This window comes from Aulonocara stuartgranti, assembly GCF_965226115.1.
Source record: "Aulonocara stuartgranti genome assembly, chromosome: 1".
NCBI classification, from domain to species: domain Eukaryota; kingdom Metazoa; phylum Chordata; class Actinopteri; order Cichliformes; family Cichlidae; genus Aulonocara; species Aulonocara stuartgranti.
In genome coordinates, this window is record NC_138939.1 from 32,262,584 (window position 1) to 32,283,244 (window position 20,661).

Consider the following 20,661-nt stretch of genomic DNA (forward strand, 5'->3'; position numbering starts at 1 on the left):
CGAGAGGTTATTCTAGTCTAAAAGCAATGGCATAATCTCTTCTTTTCTGAATGACTTTAGGGATATCGCTTTTTTGCTATGAAAAATCAGTTCTAGTGTACAAAAATTGTTCTATTCAGTTGTAGTTGGTGTCCTTGCCAAAGTGACTGTTAGATGTGACAAAGAGAGAAGATGGTCTGTTAATATGTTAAGAACTGGTGGATCAGTCAGTCTGCCTTTTTTTAAAGTTTTTCTTTTCTTTCAAGTTAAGGCACAAAAACCATCAAACAGTAATGAAACTGGCTCTCAGGTTCTCATTTCCCCTGAAAGGAAAGACTAAGAATTACCTCTGCTGTACAGGAGATGTTCTCAGTCTCAGAAATTAACGGCACACTGTAATAGCTGCACACGACTACATCCCCCGATGATAAATTTACTTCAGTCACTCTGTAGAGAGCTCTTGCGTACAGGTAGATGTGAACACTCTAACACTGGCAAATGCATGTAAAACTCAAAACATAATTTGCATTTAAAACATTTTTTCACTTACTACATAAAATATGTCACAGTTTGAATGTCATCAGTATTTTTCTACAGTGTAGAGCATATCAAAACCAATGAACAATCCACGAATGAGCATGTGTGTTCAAACAGAAGGACAGTGTTTCTTAGCCCAGGGTTTTTGTTTGTGTTTTTATAGACAAACAATTTAAATGCAACGACACTGCTGTGTTCTTTCTACAAGAATAAAACAAACATTTATTTATTGAGTCATTATTTATGAAGAACCTTGTTTTGCTTTGTGTTTCTGTCTTTGTTCGTAGTTTGGAGAAGAGGTGTCAGTGGCATCCAGTGTGGCACTTGTGTCAGAGCGCAACTCAAACCAGACGGAAGCCAGCCTCCAGCTCCACCCCACCGTGTCTGGGGGCCAGGATCCCGCTGCCGCCCTCTGGGGCAGCCATCAGGATTACACAAAGGCAGGCTAAACCAATTACATGTTTTTTGTTTTTGTTTTTTGTTTTCTTTTAATTTTCTTGTTTTTCACAGGTGAAATCTGTGACTGTAAATAAAAACAAAATAAATAAATAAAACTAAATAAAACTCTTGCAGTGCTTAAACAAACTTTAAACAAATTGCTCGAAATGAACTTAAACTCACCATAGTACTTACAGCACTGTGTGGGAACTGGTGGTTTACATTTGGCAGACAAATTTAAATACTGAAGAGAAAATGTTAGACTTGTAAAATAGTCACATATAGCCTGGATAAACTGGATAACTAGAGCGTGATCATGTTTTGAATAATTAGAGTTACAGGAAGTGTGTTTGTGATGTAGGACTTGCAGAGGATGTTGTGGCCTCAGAGGTCTGACTGTGCCCATGAGTATCCAAGTGTCCCCCCAGCTCACCTGCTGCCAACCTACTACCTTTCACCTGAATCACAGGGCATCAGGTCAGTACAGATTCCTGGATGGACACATTTCTAGTGGTAGCAGCATAGATGTATTAGTTTCACATTTCTCAGACGGATCTACAGGAATGCAAAAGAAACACATGTGTTCAAAGAGCTTTGCAAAAAAAAGAATAATGAGTGAAATATGTCTGCTTATGTTTATTCAGCCCAGTGGCAACTCTTCTTTATGGGACCAGCAGTCTTTCTGGGACAGTAGGTCTGCCAGACTGTGGTCCTGTCCCCCAACCATACCCAGCCCTTCTGCCTGCCTCACTAGAGTGGCCCCTGGAAGAAAAGGAGCTGCCAGATCCTTTTGCCTCTGAGGTATCTGTCTGTCTATTTGTACACGTGTGGGACATTTGCATATGAAAACAACCACTACAGTCCCCTTGTGTGTGTGTTTGTATTCTTTTTTTTTTTGTGGCAAAGACTATCCATATACACATATTTCTGTCTGTGTATATAGATACTGCAGTTACGTAGTGGAGGATTGATGCTGGACCAAATTGGCCATAGAATTGCTCAAGCCATGAAACAAGTAAGGGAGCTCCTCACACCCACACAGGTTCTGATCGTTGCTATGTATCTTACCATCTGGTGTATAAGCCTAAATCTGTATAGAGTGCTACAGAGTATGTTTATTTTTCTTTAAATATAGTTTAGATGAACCCTTTTCTGACTCAGTGTTCCTGCAGTCCAACTTAAGTTGAGTTCACAAGACGTTTCCATTATATCTGAAGTCTGATTATGAATAACTCTAGTCACTCCAAATAGCTCCCAGCTCAAATTGTTTGAGGCCACCTTAAGCTAACCTAAGTTGTTTTGTATGTATAGGCCACTATACCCCACTGGCAGGTCCACAATGAGGCAGCTCTATTTTGGCGAGCCAAAGGCAATGGTAGCCGTGCCCTGCAGTGCCTGCGCCAAGCCTTGAGCTCAACTTCGCCTTCCCATCGCCACCTCCCTCTCGCCAATGCTGCAAACCTGCTGCTACACCACGGCCTAAGCACCCACGCACAAACACTGCTGGAGTATGCATTGGCACTTAATGCGTCAGAGGTAAATAACCTGCTGGGTTATGCTATTTCAGTATGCTGTACAAGTAGTTTGTTTAGGTGTGCTTTATATTTTGTTTCGTGTTGGAGAAACGTATTTGCTAACACAAACAGTATTCATCACATCGCCTTGCGTCAAAGGAAACAAAAACACGCCTGTTATCGTCTTTGCAGCACGCTGCGTTGTACTGGACTGAAAATCCCAAATCAGCAGTAGTGGTTTTTTTGGTTTTGTTTTTTTGTTTTTTATTGCCTGTGCTGAATGCGACTTAGCCAACAAACTTCTGATGAACTGCATTTTTGATGGCTTCACAGAGCACCACTTTTCAATTACTGGGATCAGTAGTGTCATTGTGCCATGTCTGAGCACTCATCAAGGTGGTTCCAGGAACAAATGTCCCAACCACTGGACAACACATTTCAACATGGCAGAGGAACCTAGGAAAATTTAAAACCTGAGTGTTTGCCTAAAAATGCGCAGCATCTAGATGTTAGACTCATTTTACATTCTGGGCCACATATAGCACGCTTTGATGTTAAGTGGGCCGGACCAGCAAAACTCTCCTTTCTGATAGTCTAAAGAAGTTTAATCACACATTTAATCCTTAAAATATTTTAATATATAAGAAGAAAATGCAGTTTCAAAAATATATCTCGAGTTTTATATATGATAAATAAATGCTGCTTTAAATTTCTTAAATTGCAAGAAATCAGTATGAAAAAACAGAAGAAGCTCAGTTAGGTCATTGCGCAGACTTATTTAATTAAAAACTGAAGTTTTTTGTTAATTGATGGGTTTTATAGTAAAGAATACAAAAATCTTGCATTTTTAGCACATGGTGAAAAAACAAATTTTGTGTAATTTAATGGTTTATCTATTAGTTGTTTTAGTGTAGTATGAATGGTTACAGTGGAGGTGTTTATTAGAAGGAAAAGCTGTAAAAATGTGAAAATACAGTTAAAAGTCAGATATTTTGTGCCCTTATTCGTATTTTCCAAAACTGCCAGTGGGCCAGAATGGAGTCTTTGTCTTTGGCAGAGCTGATTTTGGCCCTTGGGCGTTATGTTTTGACACACCCAATCAAGAAAATGCCATAGAGAAACCACAGACTAAATTTGATAGGGAAAATTTCCAATATCATTCTAAATCAAGCTTTGCGGGTAAAAGCTGGTTTATGCGTGTAGAGAATTCTCATGTTATAATAATTCAGGAACCGCAGGTCAATTGTGTTATATGTAAGCTGGAAACTGCAGAAGTGCTGTTTTACATGCATGATTTAAAAAATAAAAATAAGAAAAGCAGATCCTCCACAGATGACAGGAACAATGTTCATTATCATGCACATCATCCACCATCTAATTTCACCCGTCTTGTCTTGTTTTTGTTTTTTTTCCTCCCTCAGCCTCATACCCTGCTCAGCCTGGTGAGCGTACACTTGGCCCAGGGCAATGTGACAGGTGCCCTGGCCCTGTTCCGCCACATCCTGGTCACGGCCCTTTCCTCCTCTTCCTTCACGTCCTTTTCTGGCTGTGAGCAGTGCCGCAACAGTCTACCTCTGCTGCGTTGTCTTCAGTTCTACCCCTCCCTTTACAATCTATCAAACCGACAGTCCTGCTCAAGTGAGTAACTTGGGGGGTGGGGAAAAAATACCTTGTTTTTGTTGTTTATTTGTGGGTCGTTTTTTTTTTTGTTTGTTTTTTAGTATAATTTTCTGTTTTGCTATTTAGTTACGGAGTGTGTCTAAAATGATGGATTACAGTACAGATTCAGATGATCAGCAGTGACCTAGTTGAAAGTTTTGCATGACAAAATTCAAGTGGGAGTATTTTAAAGAAATCTTTGCATACTAAAAACAAGATAAATATTTATTCGAAACTAATAGTTGCAAAATGATAATGTTCTTAAGTTGCTGAAACCCTGAAATATCTGAAGTTTTATAAAATGAAGAACTGTTGGGTAATCTCTTTTAAAAGCAGAGCTTTATTGGGCGACCAGAGAAACTCATTCTCTGCCCACTGGCTGTGTTTTTGTTTTGTTTTTTTTGTTTTTTTCCTGTGTTGGTTCACAGCACGCTGAAATGCTGTAACAGCCACTTGAGCAGAATCTGTCACATCTAATTTAAGGGTTTTAGTTTTATTCGGTTGAATACAGGATTAAACATTCCCAGTAATGTTTAATGTGGGAATGTTTGAATTAATCAGCAAATGTAATAGCATTTATTAAGAGTTGGTGAGTCTAAATGCATTTATTAGAGCTTTACAAATATTTATTTTTCTATCTCTATGAGCTGAAGTGAAATTTAGCCTCGGACTCATCTGCTTTGGGCCTTACACTCACAAACCACCTCGTGTTGCTCTGCCTGAAGCTGCAAGAGTTGCTGTGAAAAACTGCTTGTATGTTGGGTTTCTTTCCTGTATTCATATCAGTGGGAGTGGAGAGAACAGTGCTTTGAAGTGAAGAAATTTTTCCACTCAATAATTTAAGCTGCAGAAAATAGCTGATGCCAAATTTAGAAGGGACTATATTTTGCGCTCTAAAGTTGAAGGTTGCGTCCATAAAGCGCACACCAAATGTCTGAGGTTGCTTGAGCCCTTACAAAGCACATCAGAATCAGAATCAGAATCAGAATGGGTTTATTGCCAGATGTTGAGGTTTACAACATTAGGAAATTGCTGCGGTGCTTCAGTGCAAACAATAAGAATTAAAGTGCTATGTAGAAAGAAAGATATGTGCATGATATATACATGAGAATAAGAATTATGAGTGCTACGTAGAAAGATATATACATGAGTGCAGGTGGTGATCAGTGCCAGACATGAAATGATGCAGTGACACAGCGTAGGGTCATGTGTTAGTGGTGGGAACAGTCATATGGTTATTGTTCATGTGTCCAACAGCAGAGGGGAAGAAACTGTTCTTGTGGCGAGAGGTTCTGGTGCGAATGGACCGGAGCCTCCTGCCTGAGGGGAGCAGGTCAAACAGACTGTGTCCAGGGTGAGAAGGGTCAGCTGAGATCCGGGCTGCACGCCGCAGTGTCCTGGAGGTGTACAGGTCCTGCAGAGATGGGAGTCTGCAGCCAATCACCTTCTCAGCAGAGCGCACAACACGCTGCAGTCTCTGTTTGTCCCTGATAGTGGCTCCAGCGTACCACACGGTGATGGAGGAGGTGAGGATGGACTCGATGATTGCAGTGTAGAATTGCATCATCGTCCGTGTTGGCAGGTTGAATTTCTTCAGCTGCCTCAGGAAGTACATCCTCTGCTGGGCTTTCTTGATGACGGAGGTGGTGGTGGGCTCCCACTTCAGGTCCTGGGTGATGGTGGTACCCAGGAAGCGGAATGAGTCCACAGAGGTGATGGGGGTGTCAGTCAGGATGATGGGGGGGAGTGGGGCTGTGTGCTTCCTGAAGTCCACAATAATCTCCACTGTCTTCTGGGCATTCAGCACCAGGTTGTTGTGGCTGCACCAGGACACCAGACGTTCAACCTCCCTCCTGTAGGCAGACTCATCCCCGTCAGAGATGAGCCCAATGACGGTGGTGTCATCTGCGAACTTGATTAGCTTGACAGACTGGTGGGTGGAGGTGCAGCAGTTGGTGTACAGGGAGAAGAGCAGAGGAGAAAGAACACAGCCCTGAGGGGAGCCGGTGCTGATGGTCCGGGAGTCCGAGACATTCTTACCCAGCCTCACGTGCTGCTTCCTGTCCGTCAGGAAGTCAGTGATCCACCGGCAGATGGGATCAGGCACATTCATCTGGGAAAGCTTGCCTCGGAGATGGTCTGGAAGGATGGTGTTGAAGGCAGAGCTGAAGTCCACAAACAGGATCCTGGCGTAGGTTCCTGGGGAGTCCAGATGCTGCAGGATGAAGTGTAGGGCCATGTTGATGGCGTCGTCTACAGACCTGTTGGCTCTATATGCAAACTGCAGGGGGTCCAGGAGGGGGGCCGTGAGGGTCTTGAGATGGGAGAGAACTAGGCGCTCAAATGACTTCATGACCACAGATGTCAGAGCCACGGGTCTGTAGTCATTTAGTCCAGTGATCCTAGGTTTCTTGGGGACAGGGATTATGGTAGAGGACTTGAAGCAGGCAGGCACATGACATGCCTGCAGTGAGGAGTTGAAGATGCCAGAAAACACTGGGGCCAGCTCGTTTGCACAGTGTCTGAGGGTGGCAGGGGACACACCGTCTGGGCCGGGAGCTTTCCGAGCATTCAGACTCCTAAACTGCTTCCTCACATCTGCTCATGAATATGAAGAGTTGTGGTGGGAGGAGGTGGTGTGAAATCCTCTTTTGTGTGGGGTGAGGGGGCGGGTGTTGCAGGTGAACAGTTTGAAGGTGGTGATGGCTCTATGGAGGGGGGAGAGGTGGGGGATTGAGTGTCCAAAGTGCCTCTATTGTTGGGGTCGTTGGAGGTGTGAAGGCTGCCTGATGGCTCGTCAAAACGACAGTAGAAGTCGTTAAGGGTGTTGGCCAAGAGCAAGTCGTCAGTGGAGTGGGGGGTTTTAGGCTTGTAGTTTGTAATATTCCTAAAACCTTTCCACACAGAGGCCGAGTCATTCTCTGAGATCTGCTGCTGCATCTTCTCAGAGTGCTGATGTTTGGCAATGTCCACTTCCTTAGTGAACCTGTACTTGGCCTCTCTGTAGCAGTCCCTGTCTCCGCTTCTGAGCGCCTTACTCTTTTCCAGCCACAGCTTTTTGAGTTTAGGGGTAAACCAGGGTTTGTCATTGTTATAACTCACCCTGGTGCGTGATGGCACAATGCTGTCCTCACAGAAGTGGATATAGGAGGTGACAGTGTCCGTAAACTCGTCCAAGCTGTTAGAAGCAGCCTTCATTGTGTCCCAGTCTGTGGTCTCCAAACACGTGCGAAGCTCCTCCACAGCCTCGTTGCTCCACAGTTTTTTGGTCCTCACGACAGGTTTGGAGAGCTTCAGCCTCTGTCTGTACGCGGGGATTAGGTGGATCATGACGTGATCAGAAAGTCCGAGTGAAGCGCGCGGCACCGCGCGATAGGCCCCGCTGATCGTGCTGTAGCAGTGGTCCAGTGTCCTCTCCTCTCTGGTCGGGCATTTAATATACTGCTTGTATTTCGGAAGCTCATGGCTCAGATTGGCTTTGTTAAAGTCCCCAAGAGCAATGATGAGAGAGTCCGGGTATGTCCGCTCCGTGTGGAGAATCTGCTCTGCGAGTGCGCACTGAGCTGCTAGCGCATCCGCGTCTGGCGGGATGTAAACAGCGGCCAGGATGAATGAAGCAAACTCCCGCGGAGAATAAAACGGTTTGCAGTGAATAAAAAGATATTCCAGAGAGGGAGAGCAGTGCTGAGCAATCACTGTTACATCTGTGCACCAGCCACTATTGATGTAGAAGCAGACACCTCCACCTTTGGTTTTACCGGAGAGAGCGGCCTGCCGGTCCGCGCGCAGCAGATGAAAGCCCTCCAGCTTGAGCGCGCAGTCCGGGATGTCCTCACTGAGCCACGACTCCATAAAACATAAGACACAGGAGGAGGCAAAGTCTCTGTTCATATCTACCATTTAGATTTTTCAATAAAAATCAAATGTACTAAAAAAAATAGACTTATAGTAAAAGTTTGGTGATGACTGCTGTCCTTGTGTTTTAGATCTTGTCAGGGGAAGAACTACAGTGAGCTAGAAAATAGTGGTGCAGAAACAGCTGAGGTCTCAAACTGGTGTCCCTGATAGATAAGATCCATCGGTTCTTCTGGCTCCCTGTTCTGGCTGTTGTCCATGCAAGGCCAGCACAATGTGTACATGTATGCACTTAAGCACCCAATGAAAAAATAACATTTGAATTATGTGAAAGATTTGAGGTAAAAGTCATAGCCAAACATTATATCAGTCAGTTTACAGTAGTTACCGAACGGCTGCCAAAGACCTACTAGTACAAGAAAGAGAACCATATAACGTGGGGGGAAACATGTAGGCTTCTTCAGGGGACAGTGAGACAGTACATGGAGTCGATACGTAGATTTTGAACTGACTGATTTTTATTTTTTATTTTTATTTTTTTAAACCCAAAAACAAACACAGTAGCTGTGTTTTCACCGTTTGAAGTAAGTACAAGAGGAAATTGTTTCCAGTGAGCTGCAGTGTAAAATCTGTAAGGCTGTGAGCTAAGGTTGAACAATTATCACATGATATTCTGGATAAATGTTAAAAGAATAGCAAAAAATAACCAAAATTATTTCATAGTTCTCCACTCAAGTGGGGGAAAATACTTTTTAAAAAGTTGTATTAGCTAAAATTACTAAAGTATAATGTCTAAATTGATAAAAAAATAGTTGCAAATATGCAAAACCCTTACATAATAATCCATTCATCATTGTTTAATTAGTCTTTTTTTGTTTTTGTGCATTTGTGTCCATTTTTGTCAAACATTTTGTAGTTTCATTTTAATTGCATGCTTTTTGTGGTAATTTATAGTTGATCCGGAGGGCACTGCCTGCATGGCTGAGGAGGACCTCGGCCTGCAACTGGAAGACTGGGAGGGCAGTGAAGAGAAGCAGGACGCACCGGCCATTTCAGCCATGGAAGACACTCTGCTCTTTGAGAGTAAGAATTTGATATGTGGCGTCTTCACTGGCACAATGAAGCAGTCAAGATATTATGTCTGTGGCACTTCAGCAAGGATGTATTTGGTCTAAATAATTCAGAACTTGAGATTCCGTCTTATGCAGTTTGGCATGTGGCAAAAATGTGTAGTGTAAGTGTCACAGACAAGCGAGATTTAACAGCAGTGGAATACTTTACTACATTTTACTGGCTTTCAGGTTCCCATGGTCTACTTTGGGGTGTCCTATCGTTTTTTCTTGTTTGTTTGTTTTGGGGTTTACATGCTCTTTCTTTCCTGTTGAGCTAATGTTTCGTAATCCTATTCATTCCTTTCTCCGCACCATGCAGAGGTCATCGTGGACAGTAACGGCTCAGATGAGGCAGCCGGACAGCAGCAGGCTTCTCCTTCTGCATCGGCAGCGGCAAAAATGAGCGCTTCTTTTGGAGATGATGGAGAAAAGGAGGAGGAGGACTGGCAGCTGAAGGAGGATCTGATGGGAGCCTTTGAGGGTGCACTGGATGTCGGTGGGAAGCGAGGTGACCTGCGAGGTATCCGGGTGCTAAAGAACGACCGCGTCATGGGTGCTCGTCCTGGTAGTGGGCCCTGTTTTGGAAACTGTGAGGATGACGAGGGAGCAGAGTGGGTAAGTGTGGAAGTTCACTGGTTTTTAAATGGCAGAACTGAGTTTGAGTAATCCTTGCCAACATCTGTCAGATATTTGTGAGTACCTTAATTGAGTATTACTACTACTTCAGATCACTTTCCAAGTAAAGCGGGTCAGAAAGGCTAAAGTGGATGGGTCAGAAAGTGTTTCCACCTCTGATGACAGCCAGAATGGGGACTCACTGCCTGGGGGTCACTCTGTTTTGGAGATCAGCGGTCCAACTATCCCATCGCCCGGTCCTTCAGGTAACACATAAACCTTTAGTATTAACTGACAACATCACGCACAGAGAAAAAGCCTCTCAGAGAGGTGTCACTGTATTTTTCTTTTTCTTTATTCTTTGGACAGGCCGTTGGAGAGACTACACAAGTCTTGGCTGGCCAGGGCCAGAGGAGTGCCAGCGGATACGGAGGGTGGACCTCACCACTGTAGCTAGCACTTGGTTGGCTGTTTCTGCCAAGAACATTGAGTAAGGCTCTCACTGTCCTGAATATGTTTTTATCCTGTATTTATGAAGTTCTAAACAGATTCAAAGAGGATTTGTTTTATTACCATATCACTGTGAAAGCAGGTGGCAATTTCATTTTTAACAGAACTTAGAAATGTATTTATAAGAAATAGACAGCTGGATAATTTCTTTTTATTTTCTCTCCACTCCCTCCCATCAGCATCACAGAGCACATAGACTTTGCCACTCCACTCCAGGAGCCAGCTGTTGAACCTTTATGCAACGCCAACCTAGCTGCTAGTATGCACACCCTCGACCACCTGGCAGGGGTAGCCAATCGTGCCGCCATCCATTACACTGGGGAGAGCCAACTGCGTGAGGTATGCTGAGGCAGAAGCCGGAGATAACAAGAGGCAACATATAAAATAAATGCAAACAGCACAAGACTGGAAAAAAGTTCCATGTTAAGGTTTCCTTTACAGAAGGATTTTTCTAAGAGCAAATAAGATGAACTTAATCACATCAAAACTAATGTCACTACATTCTAGTCTTCTCATCCAAATTGTTGACAAGCTTGTATATCACTCTTTTTAAACTTAAAAGTTTCAAATTACCCTTAAGTGGGGGAAAACACACAACATTTAAAAACAATCTCAGAACCTTCTTAAGAAATAAAAACACAATTTTGTTGTGATTAACTTGATTGACAGGATTTTTTTAAACCCATCTTTCTTACAGTAGCTCATAGTGTGATTTATGTCTCTTCTTTTCCAAACCCAAAGGTCCTGCAGAACCTCGGCAAAGATAAGTTTTCCCCACAGTCCTTTGAGCAGGTGGGCACCCGCATTGCTAAAGTCCTGGAGAAGGTAAGGGCTCTCTGATGGTCCAAGGCAATTTAAAAAGAAGTTTTTGCTTTAGAATAATAGATTTTTCCACCTGTTATGACTTGAATGTACAGCAAGTCATGTTCATATATCAGGAGAATACTGTTTTACTGTGATTACCATTAGACTAGTATTTTAATAAAGGAAAGATGTCTAAAAATATATTCAGCTGTATAAACATCTGATCACTGGTCGTCTCCTTGGCGCTACAGCATGTTATTCAGAATATCCTTCGCTTTAAGTCAAAACTGAATCTAGCAAATATAAACACCCCACTGTGAAAGTCGGTACTGTGGTTTATTCACTTCTGGTGGTTTGTTTGTCCAGTCGGGCTTTATGATTAAACTCTCCAAAGTTTTTCTCTGAATATTATTGTACTTCTTTTGATAGCTGTACCATGCAACTCCAGTGCGACTAACACGGTTCATTGAGTTTTTCTCTTCTCTAATCCCTAAAACGGCAGAATCAGACTTCCTGGGTTTTATCCAGCATGGCTGCACTATACTGGAGAGTGAAAGGTCAAGGCAAGAGAGCCATCGACTGTCTACGACAAGCACTCAACTACGCTCCCCATCATATGAAGGCAAGTTAGGCAAAAGTTGTTCCCAACAGTGGTTTTCTTGTGAAAATGAAAAATAAATCTCTTTATATGTTGTTTTGTTTTTTTTGTTTTTTTCTCCCTCTCGTGACTTTTAAACCAGGATGTGCCACTTATCAGCCTGGCCAACATCTTCCAGAACGCCCGGCTATGGGAGGACGCGCTTACAGTGGCTCGCATGGCAGTAGAAATTGCTCCGCACTTCGTCGTGAACCACTTTACCCTTGCCAATGTCTATATAGCAATGGTAACAGCCACAGTCACACTTTTTTCTAATAATCCATCAATATTTACTGAGAGCTGCTCACCAGCATCATAGGTGCATCATACCACATCAAGTGTCTTTGTTTTCCTCGTCACCAGGAGGAGTTTGAGAAAGCCATGCGCTGGTACGAGTCTACTTTGAAGCTGCAGCCAGAGTTCGCTCCTGCCAAAGATCGACTGAGAACCATTCAGTGTTACCTGCTCACCAAGAGGGAACGTCGTCAGCCCTAAACCACTCAGCCAGTTTAATCCCAGTAGTACCCACTGGCCATGCACACATCAGATAAACACTCACACACATACATGCAGACAGAATACACATCAGAAGATTGCAACAAACTTGCACAAAGTAAAAGTGTAGGAAAAATGAACTAAGTCAAACATGAGGTGTCGAGCTTTATAATCGGCTGAATCTTGAGTCCTTGTTTGTTTTTGTTTTTTGGTTTGTTTGTTTTTTGTGGGGGTGGGGATTGTTTTTATTTAATTTTTTTTTTTTTAAAGGTCTAACCAATACCAAGAATTAAGTTTGAACTGTCATACAGTAAAACTGTAGATAATCTTGGCCCACTACTTGCAGGATTTTTGTTATGTCTCAAAATCAAAAGGCTCAGACTCATTTTTGCAAATCAATTTTTGCATGATTTGCAATAAAAGTTGGACAAAACTAATGACCACAGAACCCACCTAATTCTCTTACATTATTTTATTTAAATTGAAGAAAAGCTTAAACTGTCTTTCTTGAAGACATTTTACTGCTGTTTAATATGAGGAAGTGGGATCTATAACAAAAACAAAAAAAAGTATATTGCTCTATTACGCTGAAGGATAATGAGATACTACCGCCTGAAAATGGTACATTTTAATCTAAAGTAATTGGGGATGATACAGTATTTGCTTTTGCTGACACGGTATGGAATGTGCTTTTCAACTCGAGTTTAAATGAGGTTGACTCGATTAATATATTCCCTCCTTCTTAAAATGGATGGGGACATTCAGTTCTTTTGCACTTTTTTTTTTTTTCTTAAAGCATTCCTATTTATATGGGACCTAAACGATTAGATTTTTGCGCCAAGCTACAAAAGACAGAAAATAAACTATGCTATTACATTTGCTTCTTAACTTATGGAAATCATCTGGCAGAAAAATGATATCTCATTGCCCATCTATAAAAAGAAAAAATAATGATTAAAAAAACTGGAATCTGTATTAAATGTACAGTATTAAAGGCAGTGTGTGGATTTCACTTTGTTTCTGTGTCATTTCTTTGTTTCACTGGAAAATAAAAGCATAGGGGAGATTTCACGATTGAAAACTATGATCATAAAGACAAGCTCAGCATTCTTTTTTTTTTTCCACTCATGTAATCTTAAAAAATTGCCAAGTGGTGGCGCTGTTTGAATTTTTTTTTAACCAACTTTATTTCCCAACATTGTCCTAATGGGATTCGCAAAGAGAGAGACAAAGTTAAAAGTGTATTTTGCAGTCAAAAAGAAGTTGTATTAGCAGTCATTTATTCTATATTGCCAGATCTGCTACTCAAATACCCAAACCTGTTCCTTGGTTATCGTACCAAAACATGAAAATACATGAAAAATGATAAGTTAAAGTTAAATGCCTCTTGTATTCCAAAGGCTGTTATCAGCAGAGACTGACAAAGACTTCCCACCCACCCTCAGCTTGTTCAGATAATGTGGTTTTTATGCAGCATTCACCTGTTTTACTACTACTATGAAGAATGAACCTCTTTCAAAGGATGTTGTATTGGCATTGTGTGAGTTGAAGATAATAACAGATTTTCACACATTAGGACAGCAGAGCTGTACAATGAGTGTGTTATAGCAAAACTAAGATTGCCACAACATCACATCAATATTACCATAAGTTATTTTTTAAATAATATATGTGTTTTAATTATTTTGTGTGTGTATAACAAGTGCAAAAACAAAACTGAGTTTGCTCCCACTGAAAAGCACCAATTGTTTATGTGATGTGATTGTGAATATGGGCTTTAACAGTACTTAAATGACTAAAGCTGCCAGCAGTGATAAGGACGCCAAGCAGGTCAGCAGAGCACAGCTGTCACATTAGAAGCGTGGTTGTATGTACTCTATGCACCGACAGGAAAACCCTGCTTCTGCTTACAGCACCCCTGTGGTCAAGCAACAGATTTTCAGCCTGACCCAGTGGAGTCCATACGCCACATTTGGTGCAAATACAATCAAGGATTGCTGGTGTACGGTGCTTAGCAAATTCATTAGACCACATGTCATGAAAACGGAAATAGTCTGGACAGAAATCTGTCCATAAATAAATTCATCTGGACTTTTCTGAGAAGTCGGCAATGAATCAAGCATAGGATATATAAACTGATTTTTCTGCAGAGCAAATAACTTTTCTCTCACCTTAATCAAAATAAAGTGTTTGAATATTATTTTCTGCTTTTTTGTAAAACAATACAGTTCACTTTGAATGTGTCTTAATCCAAGAAGCCAAATGTCATGTATGTGGTTCAAAAGTTTTTTGTGCAAAAACGCAGCTCTAGCTTGACCCATGGTGGCGCTAGAACGCTCTGGGCACAGATGTGACACTGGATGCAGTTTTCTTCTTCTCCAGTGAAAGAAGAAACAGATGATGCACTGTGAGAAACGCTAGAAAATAACTGGATTTCTAAAGCTTTACACGTGTGAAACAATTCATATAGGCCTCATGAATTGAAACTTGGCTGTGTTAAGCATTGTTTACTTGTACACAATGTTGCCAGTGCAGCATGGAGTGCCTTAGAACAAATATGGAACGGTGTGTTCATTCACATAAACAACAGTATCTTTTTCTGCCGCCTTGTTCTTTTTTTTTTCCATTTCATTTCCAGGATCTAAAAATGGCACACACACACACAAACACACACACACACACACAATGCAGCCTGCTATTTTTAGAACCCTGGAAAGGAACAAGATGGTTGCAGAGAAGCTGAAGTGTATGCACAGACTCCTATAAATACAAGCACAACACATGGGGGGATTTGCAGCTGCACATTTGCTGCCCTTTGGATTCAGCACCACTGAGGACAAATGAGCTGCTGCATTGCTAATGGATGTTGTTTATTGTTAGCCCCCTCACCCACCCCCCAGCCTGTGCAGACGAACTCATTCTCCTCTGTGTTTTGGAATGTTTCTCAATGAATAATTGACTGGAGTGGTATTTTTGACCATCCCTGTCTTGGGTGCTGTATATAAATAGTTCATGTGCAGCAAAGCGTGCGTGTATTTATCAGGGGCGTCAGGCCTGGGAGTAGGAGCCCTGTTATGTAATAGGCATGTGAGTTGGCACACCACAGAGACGCTGCATTGAATGGGTGTGTGTGATGCTCTGTTCCCATTGAGTGTTTTCAGAGTGATAGTATACTCACTGGGAGTCCTTTGTCAAGTTTGCTGCAGCTGAGGCAGCTAATTTTGTTACTGCGATTGGTAAACATGAACTTGCATGCACCATGGCCTTTAAATAATGCACTTTGTTTGATGCATACGTTTATGCATTATAAATCAGCTGTAGCTCACTTATCCATGTTAGGTATTGATTTGGCCTTTTCACAGTATCGACACTGACCTTGTAAGTGTAATAACATGCAGCTGCTGTTGTTTTTTTTAATAGTGGGGACGGAGATATATATTTTGTGCAACACTGTGTTGCATTTCTACTGATGCAAATTTGAAAATTAACATTCAGAATAATTTTTGCAACTCTCTGTTTATATTCTGCCAAAATTGTCTGCTATATAGATGTAAAAAGGCACTTGAGGTTGAGAAACAGTGGAACAAATGGCCAATGTTCTAAGATTCTAATTTGTTCTCATGCAAAACTTTTTGATGCCACGCTGAAATTTGTTATCACAGCTGATGGTATGTAGTTATATTTAGCTCGCTACTGCTGAATATAGTAACAGTGAATGGATGTTGCTGTAAGATATTACATAATAATAGTGAGTTTCCTACATGGACATGAAAGGAGATGACTGTTTTAAAGGCACAGTGATAACGAGAGGAAGGAGATTTCAACACGTGAGGAAGAATGCTGTTTTATTTGAACGTCTTCTCTGTAGCTGTTGTCCAGTGTGTGAACTGATTTCCAACAGAGTCTGTAGATACGGTCATTTTTATTTCATATATTCAACATTTAAAATTGTTTTTAAAAAATATAATAGAACCACACAACTGGATTATAAAAATACCAATAAATACGTACATTACATTCACATAAAAGTGAATGGGCAATGTTTGCTTTGGTACACTATGCACATAGAGTCCACACATCATAGTACACACCATTGACCTTTTATTTCACAAAAAACTCCAAACATCAGTTGTGAGTCTGCTTACAGACAGAGGAATGGTTTATTTGAAGAGTTTCAGCCAGGATTTAGAGTGCATCATGACACTTCTTATGGCCTCTTGATGATGGACTCATCTTTGTGCTTCTCCTTCTAGACCTCAGTGCAGGATTTAATACAGGGAATAGCAGAATTTTTCTCCAGAGACTGCAAAGACTATTAAAATGTATTAAAATGTCCTTCATTGGTTTGAGTTGTATTTATCTTATATATTTCAATTTGTCCTTGAAAATGAGGAATGTCTCTAACACAATTGGAGATAAAGTATCTGAATTTCAGGAGCGGGACCCCGCCTCTAAACACGTTACTTCCGGTTCTTATCTATATATGTTCCCTCAGTTCTACAAGCTGTTCATTCTCGTTTACGTCCCCCACCCTCCCTCCCCTTTTCAATTCTTTCACTTCTTCACTTCTATTTAGTACATGGGGATCTGCCAGGCCCAGGAGCTGCTTTCAGTCCCCTTCGAGGCCTTCCCCAAACCGCAGCTCAATTCATTTCTAAGCCATTCACCTGTATCTACTAAAACGCTGTCAACTGCTTCCCTCATTCGATATGCATACATTTCCATTATCCCTTTTATTGGAATGGCCATTATTCCAGGGTGTACCATGCCCTTTGCTGAATGATACCTGGTTCAAGCCCTCGCCATGAACCTGATGTGAATAAGTGGTTAATAAAATGCATGGATGGATGCATACATTTCCTTTGCTATGCAGATGACAAACAGCTATATTTATCCATGAACCAGATGACCCTGGACAGGTCGCCAGTCTCTCGCAGGGTTAACACATAGACAGAGACAACCAATCGCACTCACATCCACAGGCAATTTAGTGTTTCCAGTTAACCTATCCCCACTAACTGTACGTCTTTGCTATTGTCAGATAATTCCCTGAAAAGCATTCATCTAAAATGCAGCAGCAAGAGTCCTGACAAAGACCAGAAAAAGAGCTCATATTTCCTGTATTAGCTTCTCTTCACGAGCTTTCTGTAAAATCCTAATTGATTGTAAAATCCTTCTTCCCACATACAATTCCTGAAATATCAGGCCACATCATATATAAAAACTTCATAGAATCATATTATCCCAGTAGAGCACTTTATTCTCAGACTGCAAGCTTACTCGAGGTTTTCAGAGATTTTGAAAGTAGAATAGGGGGACAACCATCCATCCATCTATCAGGCCCCTCTCTTGTGCAACCAACTCTCAGTTTGGTTTCAAGATGAGAAAACCTCCGCTATTTTTAGATTGAGCTTAAAATTTTCCTTCTTAATAAAGGTTATAATTAGGGCCAGATCAGGTAATCCTGTGTGCACCCTCAATTGATCGCAGCAGATGGCTGCCCCTCCATGAACCTGGTTCTTCTGGAGATTTCTTCTTGTTAAAAGGGAGTTTTTTCCCCATTGTTGCCAGAGCACTTTGGGAAGGGTTGTCATATGATAGTTGGGGCTTTCCTTGCTTTCTTTGTATAGTTGTATGGTCTTTACTTTACAAAATAAAGCACCTTGAGGCAACTGTTCTAGTGCCATACAAATAAATCTGAATTGAATTAAATTGCATCATAGGGCACTTTCCATGATGAATTGAGCAGATCTTCTCCATTTGTTTACATAATATAACCAAAAGTATTTACTCATCTGCCCTCACATGAATATGAACTTCAGTGACATCCCATTCTTAGTCTATAAGGTTTAATATGAGCGGGCAGGCGATGAGGGAAAGTAACAAAAAGTGTCCGGGTCGGAAAAAGGAGACAGGGAAGCAAAAGGGTTAAATTAAGGAGTTTTATTAACGTTTTTATTAATAACTCAACTAATAGAGACGGACAAGCCGCTATCACCATTTAAAGAAACAAACAAAAACTCAGGCATCGGTCAGTAAACTGAAAAGTAAGTAAAAAAAAGTTTAGTCACCAATCACTCCTCTCCACAGAGTGGGAGTAAACAATCACCGAACACAGCTCACTAGCTGCACCCACCAACATGGCTTGCTGATGGGAGTCAGCTGTCCAAAAGAAAAAGGTGGCACCTAGGGCAGGAGAGATGGTAGGACACGCCCACATAGGCAACTTCAGGAGAAGGCCCTGCTAGGTCCGTAACACCATTACTTCAGAAATGTATTTGTGAAGTCACACACAGATGTTGGATGGAAAAGGCATGGGTCAGAGTCTCTGCTAGTCTCTGATCGGGTTGAAGTCAGGCCAGTGAAGTTCTTCGGCATGAAACTCGCTCATCCATGTCTTTATGGACCTTGTTTTGCCATCCCAAAATTGTTACCACAAAGTTTGGAGCATAAAATTGACAAAATGTCCTGGCATGTTGAAGCATTACAAATACCAAGACATCCTTCATGGGCGCTGGTTAAGCTCAGTGCGTTGAGTGGGCGACCACATGCCATACGGCTGAGAGCAGCCCGCCCGGGTTTGAGTCGCACCCGCGGCCCTTTGCCTCATGTTTTCCCTCCCTCTCTGTCCCCACTTTGCTGTCCTCTCTCCACTGTGACTATCGAATAAAGATGAAAAAGGATAATGTTTTTAATAAAAAATGATAAAAATGTTTTTAAAAAAGACATTATTTGACTGGACCTAAGAGGCCGAGCCCAACTCCTAAAAAAACTACCTGACATCACCAGAGACTGTAAGCTGAACCTCCCACCCCTGTTTGTTTTGATACCATGGACAGCTCCTGAGAAACCTTGTCACAGTCTTTCCTTGGCATGCTGTTCCCCTACAGATCTATTCGTCGAGGTAGTCAAAAAAGGAGCAGAAAACAAGTGTTTTATTTAAATCACAATTAACGCAAAATAATTTACACTGAGCTATTTTCTGTCTTCTCTCTCAGAAGAGATTTCTGCAACTGTTTTTCAGATTATACTTTAGGTTTTGGATTTAACATCCTGAACTTTTTGTCTGTTCTGTTACACTAATAGCTTAGTCCCATTGCCACTGTGCCAGAGCTAGCTCTGTGTATTTTGTGATGTGAGAACTGAATATAACTGAATTTGGACTGTGTTAAGCAACTTTATTGTGTTACATTTTTTTTAACAAAACTATATCTAGGTTGGGCAACTATCTGGAAAGGTATAAGATTTTTTTTTTTTTTTTTTTTTTTTTTTTTTACCTGTTTACTGAAACATATTCCAATTATAGTTATATAGTGAACATGGACAGAATGTGTAAGATCAGCTATCATTTGAAGGTATCCACATTCAAATTTGATGAAGTGTTTAGGAGTTCCTGCTTCTTAACGTGTGCCACCCTCTTTTTAAAGGGAGCCAAAGTAATTGGACAGTTGACTCAAAGGCTATTTTATGGGCAGATGTGAGCAATTCCTTCGTTATGTCATTATCAGTTAAGCAGTTAAAGGCGTGGAGTTTATCTGAGGTGTGGTGAACTCATCAATGCAAAAAGACCTGAATGTCCATGGAAGACAACAGTGGTGGATAATTGTAGAATCATTTCCATGGTGAAGAGAACCCCTTTCACAACAGCCAACCAAGTGAACAACACTCTCACGGAGGTAGGCCCATAAATATCCAAGTGTACCATAAAGAGAAGACTGGTTGAGTTCAATGCAAGGTACAAACCACTCATAAGCCTCAAGAATAGAAAGTCTAGTCTAGACTTTACTTAAAAAAATGATGTGACACAGGATGGAAGCAGCTGAATGAATTCTGAGGTGTTCAGAGACATACTGTCTGCTCAAATCCAGCTAAACGCAGTCAAATTGATTGGGTGGTGTTTCATAATACAGCTGGACAATGATCCAGAACATACAGCCAAAGTAACCCAGGAGTTTATTAAAGCAAAGAAGTGGAATATTCTTTACTGGCCACCTGGTCTTAGCAGCTGAGTTTGCATTTTACTTGGTGAAGACTAAACTTCGGACAGAAAGGCCCACAAACAAACAGCAACTGAAAGTCGCTGCAGTAAAGGTCTGACAGAGCATTGAAAAGAAGGAAACCCAGTATCTGGTGATGTCCATGACTTAAGGACTTCAGGCTGTCATTGGCAGCAAAGGGTTTTCAACTAAGTATTAGAAATTAACATTTTCACTTATTTAATTTGTCCAATTACTTTTGAGCCTCTGAAATGAAGATAGTGTTTAAAAAATGCTTCAATTCCTCACATTTTTATACAGTCTTTTTGTTCAAGCCACTGAATTAAAGCTGAAAGTCTGTATGTCAACTGCATCTGAGTTGTTGCATTTAAAATTCAATGTGGTAATGTACAGAACCAAAATTAGAAAAAAAAGTTGTCTCTGTCCAAATATTTATGGACATAACTGTAGATGCCTTAGTTATGCAAAAAAGAAAAGCATTTTTGTTCTGATGCATCAAGTTTGCATAT

The 20,661-nt window shown here is 41.3% G+C and overlaps 1 protein-coding gene across 2 annotated transcripts in view; it reads left to right on the top strand.

Annotated features, from left to right (window-relative positions):
- ttc17 (tetratricopeptide repeat domain 17) overlaps nt 1-13,167 on the top strand; it is a 30,487-nt gene extending 17,320 nt beyond the window's left edge. For both annotated transcript variants that reach the window (XM_082535298.1, XM_082535299.1), the window contains 15 exons: nt 804-956; nt 1,316-1,431; nt 1,599-1,755; nt 1,898-1,969; nt 2,266-2,490; nt 3,890-4,106; nt 8,937-9,065; nt 9,414-9,709; nt 9,822-9,975; nt 10,079-10,199; nt 10,399-10,558; nt 10,961-11,044; nt 11,526-11,645; nt 11,764-11,907; nt 12,024-13,167. In XM_082535298.1, the coding sequence (XP_082391424.1) occupies nt 804-956; nt 1,316-1,431; nt 1,599-1,755; nt 1,898-1,969; nt 2,266-2,490; nt 3,890-4,106; nt 8,937-9,065; nt 9,414-9,709; nt 9,822-9,975; nt 10,079-10,199; nt 10,399-10,558; nt 10,961-11,044; nt 11,526-11,645; nt 11,764-11,907; nt 12,024-12,155 (2,280 nt within the window). In that variant the 3' untranslated portion in view covers nt 12,156-13,167. The remainder of the gene's footprint in view (nt 1-803; nt 957-1,315; nt 1,432-1,598; nt 1,756-1,897; nt 1,970-2,265; nt 2,491-3,889; nt 4,107-8,936; nt 9,066-9,413; nt 9,710-9,821; nt 9,976-10,078; nt 10,200-10,398; nt 10,559-10,960; nt 11,045-11,525; nt 11,646-11,763; nt 11,908-12,023) is intronic.
- Nucleotides 13,168-20,661: the final 7,494 nt, after the last annotated feature.